This window comes from Athene cunicularia, assembly GCF_003259725.1.
Source record: "Athene cunicularia isolate RWA chromosome 10 unlocalized genomic scaffold, athCun1 chr10_part1, whole genome shotgun sequence".
Classification (NCBI taxonomy): domain Eukaryota; kingdom Metazoa; phylum Chordata; class Aves; order Strigiformes; family Strigidae; genus Athene; species Athene cunicularia.
The window spans coordinates 2373490-2384435 of NW_020799112.1; the positions used below are offsets into that span (position 1 = coordinate 2373490).

A 10946-nucleotide genomic window follows, 5' to 3' on the forward strand; every position below is an offset into this window, starting at 1 on the left:
TTTTGTTAGCTTACTTTTCATTACAACCATTATTATTATATTTTATTTTATTTCAGTTATTAAACTTCCCCATCCAGCATGTGGGCAAGGTGATTTCTGGGGAGCTCTTGGCAGATCCAGTCACCCCGTGCCATTCCACCGCAGGCTGAGTGCTTGCCATGGAGACTTGCTTTATTCATGACTGATTTTCTCTCTCTCTCTCTCCTGTTCAGGAAGGCCAGTTCACCTCTCCCATTGCATGCCCTGGTCAGGACGCCAGCAGCAACATATAAATGGCCTCAAAACGGCACTTGGAGTCTCTGGACCCCGTGATTTTCAACAAGCTACCTCGGCTGGAGACAGAGCCCGCTGCTGGCTTCCCTGCCAGCCTCTGCAAATCCATCCCTGTGCCCAATCCTGGCTCTGAAAACCATTTCAACTACAAGGGCTCCTACTTTGCCTGCCCGCTGCAAAGCCCTGATGTCGCTGAGCAGCCCCTGGCACGCTGGAGCCCGGCGGCCGCCTACCCGCACTACAGCACCGGTGCCGGCAGCCAGCCCGTGCCAGCGGAGGGGCCGCTGGCGAGCTGCCTGCTGTACCGACCCGAGAGCCTGGGGACTGCCCTGCAGCCCCTGGGCACCGAAAAGGGCAAGGACAGCCTGATGCGGGAGCTGCTGATGGTGAGGGAGAAGTGGACCAGCCCGCCGCCAGCTCTGGGACACCCCTTCCCGGTGAAGAAGCCGGTGGCGGTGAACAAGGTGGCCCCCCTGGCTGTCCCCAAGCCGGTGTACAGAGCCCCCGCGTGCTTCGTGGACCCCAGGATGGCTCTGCCGCTGGGACCCCGGGCCGAGAGCCTGCAGCAGAGACCGGGGGATGCAGACTGGGCTCTGCCTGCCGCCACCCCCGCCAGCCACCCTCTGCACCCTGGCGAGCCGCATAGCAGCACCGGGCTGCACAAGAGGGGTCCCCACTCCGACCCCAGCCTCCCGCCGCTGCACCCCAGCCTAGTGCTGCCCACCAAGGAGAAGGTGGGCTCCCCCATTGCCTTCTCCCCCTACTACACTGCTTTTGAGAAATACAGGGGCCCCCCTAGCACCCCCTTCCTGGAAGCCAGCTGCCCTGCCGCCCACAGCCAGAGGAAGGTGCCCGAGGTCCCCAACCTCAGCCCGGACCCCTGGCCCAAGCTCCAGCCGCCCGCCACCAGCCCAGCGTACCGGGAGAGGCCAACAGTGTGCTACCCACCCACCCACTACCCGCTGTCCCTCCATAAAGCTGCCCTCCTCTACCACCCCCCGGCTCCCACCATGGACACACAGCCCAGCACCCTGCCTGGTGCCTACAAAGGCTTCGGCTTTGTGGGCAGCGAGGAGCCCTTTCCCGGCTCTTACCTTAAGCCCCAAGCACCAAGGAGCTACTTTCCCAGCCCCTTGGACTCCTACATGCCGAGGGCAGCCGGCGCCGGCGCGCTGGCATCACCGCCTGCCAAGTCGGCAGCACTGCCGAGGGATGCTGAGCCACCACGGCGAGCCGGCTACTTGCCAAGCCCCGGCTTTGCCTTCAGCCCCGGCGACCCGGCTGTATTTGGCACTTCCTTTGCTGGCACAAAGCTGGGCTACGAGCAGCACCAGGCAGAGAATCCCCGGCGACAAGCGATGGTGAGGCACAACAGTGCTTTCCAACCTGTCTGTGCCCCAGAGAAGGTGCCTGGGGGATCCGGTGGGCTTGCACAGACATTTGCCAAAGGAGAAGGGAGCTGGGAGAAACCCAGCCCTGGGAAGCAGGAGCCCCCATACCCAGGGAGGAGAAAGGCCAGCCCAGCCCCCCAGGAGACCCCACGTGGGGGACCATTGGCTCCCATTATTGTAGGGAAAGGAGATGCCTGCAAGGCCAAGGAAGAAACAAAGGAGCTCATCCCCTCTTCTCCATCTGCCTCCCCCACAGAGAGGCTGAAAGACCTGAGGAACGGCGAGGCTTCTCCTTCCTCCCCACCCATGCCAGTGATCAACAATGTCTTCAGCCTGGCACCTTACCGAGACTACTTGGAGGGGACCGAGGGCCCAGCTCAGGTCCCCTTCTGCAGGGAGCATCTGCGAGGGGACACCCCACCCCAAAACATGGGGGGCAGCCAGGAGACCGCTGCACTTGGAGATGTTTTGACAACATCCAGCCCGCTGCCTGTGGGGACAGTGGCTAGCCAGGTGCTGAAGACAGGCAGCGTTACAGTCCAGAGCCAAGGGGAAAGCTGTTACAGAAGGGTCCCCAAAAAGCCAAAGCTTTTGCCCCGAGAGCCAGGGTCTCAGAAGAGCAACCCTGGTGGGGTGGGGAGTGGGGAGCCGGCCCCCGAGGACATGGTGCTGGACCTCAGCTTGAAGAAGAGACTGGTGAAAGCTGGGGAGACCCTGGGACCCATCGGCTGTGTGGAGGGGACACCGGAGAGGGAGGAGGTGGAGGAGAAAGAAGGTCCAGAGGAGAAGGCGGGGGTGGGAGAGGGGGCCAAGCCCCAGGCGCTGCCCTTGCTGCTCGAGGTGGGCTCTGGGGACAAGAGCAACTTCCAGAGCTCGGCCACCTTCATGTTCAAAAAATTCAAGATCCTGCGCTCCCTCCCGCCCAGCACCGTGCCCCCCCAGCAGCCCAGCAGCACCTGTGCCCCCCAGCCCAGCCCACCGCAACCAGCCCCCTCCAGCAGCACCCCCGTGACGCTGCTGCCACGGACCCACCCCACCTCCCCGCCGGCCAGCAGCCCCCTGGCCCCGCAGCCCGGCCCCCAGCCCAGCACCTCCGCTCTGCGGGGTGCTCGCCCAGACCCGCAGCAGCCCCCGCTGCCCGAGGCTCCCCACGTGCTGGGGGAGGAGAGCATCTCTCTGCCGGGGCCGTTCGAGGTCCCCGGCCCGCAGACCTCTGCCGGCCAGTATTTCACCACCCTGCACTCCTGGCTCTGCGATGTTATTTCCTGCTCAGTGTCCAGGTCCTCTCCAGAGCTGCTGCAGGAGTGGTTGAAGAAGGCAGAGCCGTCGGAGGAGCTCGGAGAAATGCCCAAATCCCCGCCCAAGCCCAAGAATGGCTCCAGGATCCCCGAACCTCAGAAGGCCACCAAAGGCAAGGAGATCTGGCTGGCTTTCCAGGACGTGGCCGCTCTCCTCACCAACCTGCTCTCTCAGCTGGAGACCTTCATGTTTGCTCGAAAGTGTCCTTTCCCCCACGTCGTCCGGGCAGGGGCCGTCTTCATCCCCATCCACGTGGTGAAGGAGAAGCTCTTTCCCAAGCTCCCTGGGGTCTCCGTTGACCAAGTGCTGCAGGAGCACAAGGTGGAGCTGCGCCCCACCACACTCTCGGAGGAGAGGCACCTGCGGGACTTGGAGCTGAAGAGCTGCAGCTCACGCATGCTGAAGCTCCTGGCACTCAAGCAGCTCCCTGACATCTACCCGGACCTGCTAAACCTCCACTGGCACAACTCCATCAAGCAGCAGCTCGGTAGGTAGCCCGGCATCTTCTGTGGAAGGACTGGTGACACCAGGGGGTCCCTGGGACTCTCCCAGGGAAGCTCCAGCTGCACCTTCCTCCCAGATCCTGCTCTTTGGTGGCAGCATCCATCACTGGAGTGGTCCCTCAGCATCCTTGTCCTACCAAGAGTTCTGCGCAGCAGAATATTTGGCTTTTCTCTGTCAGTTGTGGTGGGAGAAAGATTCAGCTGGAGGGTGGTGGTGGAGCCGAGGGGTTGTCCCTGCCTGCCTGGGTGAGAAGAGTCATCCCCGGGATATGGAGTCTGTCACCTCCAGGCCACCTCACCCCCTCTAAGGGCAGTGGGGTCTGGTGGCTCAGGAACACGCTGGCGTTGGGGCAGCATCCATGCCACATGCCAGACCTGCCACCCATGGCTGTCCCATCCCACTGGTGACAGTCCCACAGCCCCTCCCTGTCTGGACACCCTTTTGCTGCTGCTTGAGGCCATTGCCAACAACTTTATTTCTTCCAGGTTCAAGCTCGCAGGCTGACCAGCATCCCTCCAAGTAGGTAACTATTCTTGTCTGTGGTTTATATGTATTTGTAGGATTTGTATGTATTTTTGTGAAGGTCTAAGTGTATTTGTGTGTATTCGCCATGATGACGGGGAGCTTGGGCTGGCTGGGGAGGAGCACACAAGTGGATCTGTTGCCAAGGCTGAGCTGGGGGGGATTATTCAGGGTGGGGAGGTGAAGACCCTGCTGTCCCTAACCACTCTTTCCTCTCCCAGGTAGCCCTGGCGTGGAGGCACTGAAAGCTGATGGCAGTGATAGCCATGGATAGCACGAAGAAAAAGGAGGCACTGAGGAACATGTCATGGGCAACAGCTGAGCCACCCACCCGCAAGGATGGGAAAGGGAAGGTCCCCCTCATCCCCTGAGCGGGGTCCCCTCCCAGCAGCAACGCAGTCACCCACAGACCTGCAGGGAGATGCTCGGCTCCCACCGACAGAACAGCTGCACCCGAGGATGGGGATGGGTCCTCCTGGGATGCCTGGAGGCCACCGGCACCGCAGAGATCCTCCAAGGATGCTCCTTGGGGTGGGGGAAGAACAGCAGCAGCGACACACGGCCCAGAGATGCTCCAGGGATGGCTGGTGTACCTGCAGGGATGGCTCAAGCCTCCCACGGCAGCTGGGGCTGCATTTCTCTTTATTCATCATCTTTTAGTGCATCTCCTACCTCCATCTGTGACTGGCCAGGCTGCAGCCAGCAAACTGGGAGGGAACGGCTGGAGTTCCAGTGGAGCTGGAGGGCTGGAGTGGTGTTTGTACCTGCAAGAAGAGCATGGAAATGGCCACGCCACCATCCCCAGCCTTGGAGAAAGGCCGGCTACTGCAGAGATGATCTACCACGTCCCCTCCTCTCTCCTCTGACTCGCCTCTCCTGCTTTATACACACTGTTCCCATAAATGTACCTTCCTCCTAGTTTTTAATCTTTAAAGTGCTACAGAGACTTAACACGACATTAAGGGTCAAGGGAATCGCAACTTCTGCAGTTACAGGACTGATTTTTTTGTTGTTTGAAATGAAGACATTTTTAAAATGTCACAAATTTACCTTTATAAGGAGCTGCTGCCTTCAGATTTTTTTTTTAAATACAGTAATTTATACCTGTTTTTTTTTATTTAAACTCACGGCTTCACCTGTTTACTGTGCTGGACCAAGGCAGTGGGAGCGATGCTGTTCAGGCTGAGAGTTTCAGTCCCGATCACAGCTGGAAAAGGCTGCAAGAAAGACCGTTAAAGAAAACCAAACCACTTTACAAGACAGATCCCAGCCATTCTGAAGGAGAACATGGGAGATGCACATCTAGGGACAACCTTGACAGAGGTGTGGTGACTCTGGTGTGACCAGAGGAGCAGGAGAGGGGAGTGATGCTGCGAGACCTTGGAAGGGGAGATCCTTTCCATTCGGCAGGCGCTGAGGGGTTGGTGGGCATCCCAGGAGGGATCTCAGAGCCAAGGACAGATGGAATCCCCCTCGCCCAGTTCGCAGTGGCAGTACACAGCAGAGGCCTTACAAACTCGACACTCAGGTGTTTTTCCAGCTGATAGAGGGCATGGAGGAACAAAATGAGGATTATTATTATTTTTTATCTCACTACAGGAAATATTTATTTTAAACTAAGAAAATTGAGGGAAAAAAAAGAAAAAAAATCCCCTACCCAAACCGTACCAGAAACTTTTTAGCTGAAAGGTGTGTTTCCCGGCCTGGGGAGGCAGCAGGTGCTGCTGCCATATTTTCTGTGGGTGCCTTTCTGGTTTTCCACTGGGATGTACTGGCCATGCGGGGGAACGGGGAAGGCGGGGATGCTGCTGTTCTCGCTCTTCCTTGCCACGTCATATCTGTGCATAGCATTGTAAAGCGATTCAGAAAGCAGTGTTTGTTAATATTGTAATTTTTATATATATATATATAAGGTTGCAGGGAAGAAAGTTCCTTCACTTTATTTAAGATTTTGTAAGATTATGAATTTTAAGAGGTGCCTCGCCTGATTAAAAGGGTTTGGCTCATTTCCAAACACGCCGTGCTTCGGTCTCTGCTTGCCAGTGTGGGCATGGTGGGACCTTTCTGGGGACAGGGGGGTCCCACATCAGCACCCAGCATTGCCTGGCCAGCCGGGCAGACCAAACCACAGGTCTGGGCCCCCCATCCAACACACTTGCCTGCTTCTCTCTGCAACAAGCCATAAGTGACGTGCCCAGTCCCTCTGTCCCAGCATTGGAGGGCTGAATCCATCATCCAACCCGCTGTGGGTGCCCCGGGGTGCAGGGAGCCCCATGGGTCACCCGTTGGTAAGGGAGCACATTCCAGCAGCTGTGAGGAGTACGTCCTGAGCCCCCCGAGATGACAGCCTGGGAGGAGGGTGCTATGCATCAGAGCTGGACAGGAGAGGTGGGGTGCAGCAGGGAGGGGTGGCACCAGTCCCCCAGTGCTTTTCTGCCTGCTGCTGGGGTAATGCACCCCAAGTTGATTCAGCAGGGACCCCCAAAACACCCTACACCTCAGAAACACAAAATCTGCCTGGTCCCAAGAGCCCCAAACCACATTTTCCAGCCTAAATTATTTGAGCCCAGCAGGGCAACAGCACTGCCACAACCCCCTCCCTGCAAAGAGGGCATTTTGAGGAGCATCTGTAGTGTTTGGGGAACAACCTGCCTGGAGGATTAATGAGGAGCAGAGGAAAGCTGGGACCCCTCCAACAGGGAAGGAGCTTCACCTGGGGGAGTGCAAACGAGTATGGGTGTTAATTGGGAGCAGCTGGAATGGAGCCACTCCCCCCTCCCTGGCAAATGAGATAAAAGTGAAGGGCTGGGGTAGAGGCTTGGTGCTTTCTTCTTTTTGGGTACTGCCAGGTAAGGGGTGCTGGTGGGTTGGGAGGTTTTGCTGTCACTGGTGAGGTTTTCTGGGATAAGGTGGCTGTTTTGGGCAGGTAACAGCTGAGCCTAAGGCTGGTTATGGCCCTGCTCTGCACCAGGACCCTCCCTGGCTTCTCCTGGGTGATGCTGAGTCTTGGCACAAGATTTTCTGAGCTGGAGAAGCTCCAGTGCTGCTGGAGATGTTTTGACAAAGGGCCTTCAGGCCCTGTCTCTGGTGTGTGGGATGTTCTGGGGATGGGCTGGTGGGAGGAGCTTGGGGGGACCCAACCTAAAGCTCCTGCTCTACTTCTCTCCAGCTGGGCTCTCCCCATGGCCTCTCCTGAGCAGAGCCGGGGTGCAGGACCACCAGACCCCATGGACACTGCTACCCTACAGGCAAAAATGATGCTCCATGGTGAGAGAGAAGAGGCTGTGGCCACAGCCCTGCGTCCTGCTGCCTGCGTGGCTGCCAGTGGGCTGCGGTGCAAAGCTGTGCTGGTGCTGGCTATCTGCCTGTCTGCCACCACCCTCCCGTACAGCCTGGGCTCTCAGGTGGCTCTGCCCCAGCCTGCCCTGGGCTCTCTGCCTCCTGCCCGGGCTTGGCCAGGCTTGCCAGCCTCCCAGCGAGGGACAAGTGATGATCTGGGGGCAACAGATGGAGACCTGCTTGAGGAACCAGTAATGCAGCGGTGTGGGAAGATGCTGATGGGCCCTGTGGGTGCCCCAGGCTGCTTCCCGGGCCTTGAAGGAGATGTGACCTGTGGTACAGACATTGAGGGATGGAGCCTGGGGACACCAGCCACTGCCTCTCCCTTGGCAGCTCAGACCTCACCCCAGTGCCAGCCTGGATCAGGTCACAGGGAAGGGCTCAGGTTGGGCACAGCAGTGGCTGTGACACTGTCCCCTACACCAGGGCTTGACACAGGGGTGCCTGCTGCCTCAGCTCAGCTCCCCCAGACCACAGGTGACCACAGTCCTGCCTCCTGGCATCACCTGGCTCTGGGAAGCCTCCATGGCACAGGAGCAGGCTCGCATGATGCAGTGACCTCAGCTCATGTCCTTGGGCAGCCAGCAGGCACGACAGAGCCCCAGAGCCCCGCAGAGATGTCTGAGGGTACCCCCCGTGCTCAGGGTAAGCCAGCTGCCTGGGTCCCTGCTGCCTCCCCAGCAAAGCTGCAGCCTCCCTCCCTGCCCAGGACTGCCTCCAGCCCCTCTGCAGCAGCTGCATTGCTGGAGGTGGTGCCCACCCAGCTGGTCTCACCTGAAGGGGCTGCTGGGGGGGCTCATGTCCCATCTGATGCCCTAGCACATGCAGGGTCAGCATGGACACCGACGGGTACTCCCTCCCAGAGCCGCAGTACGGCAGACCAGCCTGGAGGTGACCAGGTGCTGGCCCTTGGGGCATCCCCTGACCATCTGGCTGTGCCCTGCAGAGCAGATCTCAGCCTGGCTGCGAGCTCTAAGCCTCCTGCTCCGGTCACAGCCAGCGATTTGTCTTCTCAGGGCAGAGCTGTGACAGCAGTGCAGGCTTCCAACAGCATGCCTGCATCATCTGGTCAGGCCTCAGTGAGTGGCTTCTCTGATGTCCAGCATGGAGCTTCTGTTGCTGGAGTCACAATGAAAAGATGCAATGGGCAGAAGGAAGAGGCAAGACCAAGTCCTGGTCTGCCTGACCTTGGTACAGGTGAGGACCACACCACTGCTCCTCACCTGGTGCCCCTTCCAGGGGTGCCCTCACCTCTGCCAACAGAAAGGACATCCAGCTCAACCAAAATGCATCCTGGTACTGTGTGGGTACGTTCTGCTGTCACACCTGAGATGTTCTGGGACATGGGGTCTGCTGGCACCTTACCGCATGGTGAAGCTGCTCTGCTGATGGACACTGACTTGGACAAGGTCGCAGGAAATGGGTCTGGACTCCCAGCCACTGACTTGGCATCGCCTCCCAGTGTTGCATTGGCTCGTGATATCAACCACCGGCAAGTGCTGGCTCCCTTCCTTCCTACTGCAGAATCTGGGGGACCTGCTGTCACCTCAGGGAAACCAAGTGATCTGTCTTCCCCCGCTGCACAGCAGACTCTGACACCCACCAATGCTGACCCTTCCCCTGCTCGGACCGGGCCCCCCAGCACTGCAGGTCCGGCTGTGCCTGGGGTGAGCTCTGCAGCCCCCGATGCTCTCTCAGAGACAGAAGTGACCAAAGCCCCCTGCAAGGATGGAGCTGATGTGGTGGATTCTCCCTCCCCAAGAGCTGCTGGTGTGACACATGGCTCCCTGCTGGGCTCACCTACCCAGGGGCCATCTCTGCATCCAGACCTCTTCCTCACAACAGCATCTGCAGATGGACCCACTGCAGGGCACCACCAGGCCATGAGGATGGCAGAGATGAGTGTGCTGCCTGGACAAGTGGCTGTGGCAGAAGCAGCTGGGCACAGTGAGCCAAGGACAGCATCGGTAGGACCCACTGCTGCTCCAGCAAGACCTCCAGGGCCCACCCATGTCAGTCCAGTCTCTGTACCTCCTCCCTGCTCTAAGAGCCCTGCTCCAGAGCACTGCTCTGAGGCTGTGCACCACACCAGCACCACAAGCTTGCCATCTCCATCCTACCTGATGACTTCTACTGGAGCTGGGCATGCTGCCAGCTCCTGGACACCAGCAGGAGTGACCCTGGATGCTCAGTCCATGTCCAGTCACTCTGTCACCTCCCAGCACCCCTCCACAGCCACAGAGCATCTCTCTGCAGCTGCAGGAGAGGCCTTCACCTCAACTGAGCTGATAATGATGGGCAAACCTGGCTCCCCAGGGGTGAAGCCCCCTGCATCCCACCCTTCTGGGCTCCCCTCTCCTACACAGACTCTGCCTGTGCGTGTGCTGCCCTTGCAGTTTCAGCTGTTGGGTATCACTTACACTGAGACACTGAGCAGCAGGACTTCAGAGAGCTACAGGGAGCTGGAAGAAGAAGTGAGGCTGATGGTGAGTGTGGGAGCTGGTTGGTGGAGATATTGGTGCTTTGGGGTGCAGCTGAGAAGCTACTGCAGCAAACTGTGCTGGGGTGAGGAGCCTGCAGGTTGCATCAGCCCTGGCTTGGTGTAACACCCACCTGGGCATGGTGAAGACAAGTAAACCTCTGGCACTGCTCCACCAGAGCTGGACTGGGATGCTTGATTTGAGGTGAGGCTGAACTCCCCTTGCCTCTGGCAGCTGACAGGACTATTGTACACTGTGATGGTGCTGGGGTATTCCCTCCTGGGTGCTGTTTCTAGGCTGATGGGAGCCCTGGGTATGTCAGCTCAGCCATGACCATTCCCAGAGGCCTGGTATGCCCTGGGGTCCCGGCATGCCCTACCCCAGGCAAATTGAGTGGACCTCCCTCAGTATTTATTGCACACCCCCTTCACCTAGGGGAGCTTGTAAAAGCTTCTTGGTTGATAGGTGGTGCTTTCTTTCAGCTCAACCAAATGCTGTCCACCTATGAGACCTTCCTGCAGGCAAACATCATTGAGTTTATGTGAGTATACAGCTCTGCTCCAGGGCAACAGATGGAGAGGGGTGGGTTTGGCTTGGAGGGAAGGGTTTGCCCAGCAAAATGCTCCAGGCAGGTCTTGAGGGGCTGTGCTCCTTCCCCAGGGTCATTGTCCCAAGGGATCCCTGGTAGAAAATTCCAGGTAAAGCCACCTGAGACTGCTCTTTGGGTGGGGTGTTAATGTGATGATGGGGCTCTAAAGCTGCTCCCAGAAGGGAGGTGGGCTGCCCATCATGTCATCTCCCTCCCAGGAACGGCTCGGTGGTTGTGCGAGGAGAGGCTCTGTTCCGGGGGGATGCTCCTGCTCCCACCAACTCCCACCTCATCCGAACAGTTGTCACAGAGGCAAGCAGAAGAAGGAGCATCTTTGGCTGGCAACTGGAGCCACAGTCTGTCCAGTCCAGTGGTAAGCTGTGCAATCTTCCCATAGCAGAGCTGTGGCTATCAAGTGTCCTCCCTATACCTCTATCAAAGCCAAAATCCACCCAGTTTAGACTTCAGGCTTCACCTTCACTTAACATCCCTTCTGACTCATGCAAAACCCTTAGTGTTAAGGATGCTGGAGACCATACCTACAGCAGC

The 10946-nt window shown here is 58.5% G+C and overlaps 1 protein-coding gene across 1 annotated transcript; it reads left to right on the plus strand.

Annotated features, from left to right (window-relative positions):
• Window positions 1-215: 215 nt before the first annotated feature.
• Window positions 216-5619, plus strand: C10H15orf39 (chromosome 10 C15orf39 homolog). The gene is made up of 3 exons (XM_026856459.1): window positions 216-3450; window positions 3953-3986; window positions 4211-5619. The coding sequence occupies exons 1-3, from the start codon at window positions 273-275 to the stop codon at window positions 4212-4214; spliced, it is 3216 nt and encodes a 1071-aa protein (XP_026712260.1). The 5' UTR covers window positions 216-272; the 3' UTR covers window positions 4215-5619.
• Window positions 5620-10946: the final 5327 nt, after the last annotated feature.

Excerpts from the sequence above, each read along its gene's own strand:
- C10H15orf39 (XM_026856459.1), top strand. The coding sequence starts at position 273 with ATGGCCTCAAAACGGCACTTGGAGTCTCTGGACCCCGTGATTTTCAAC. Across the intron at positions 3,451-3,952 it reads CTCCATCAAGCAGCAGCTCG|GTTCAAGCTCGCAGGCTGAC; the intron begins GTAGGTAGCCCG and ends TATTTCTTCCAG.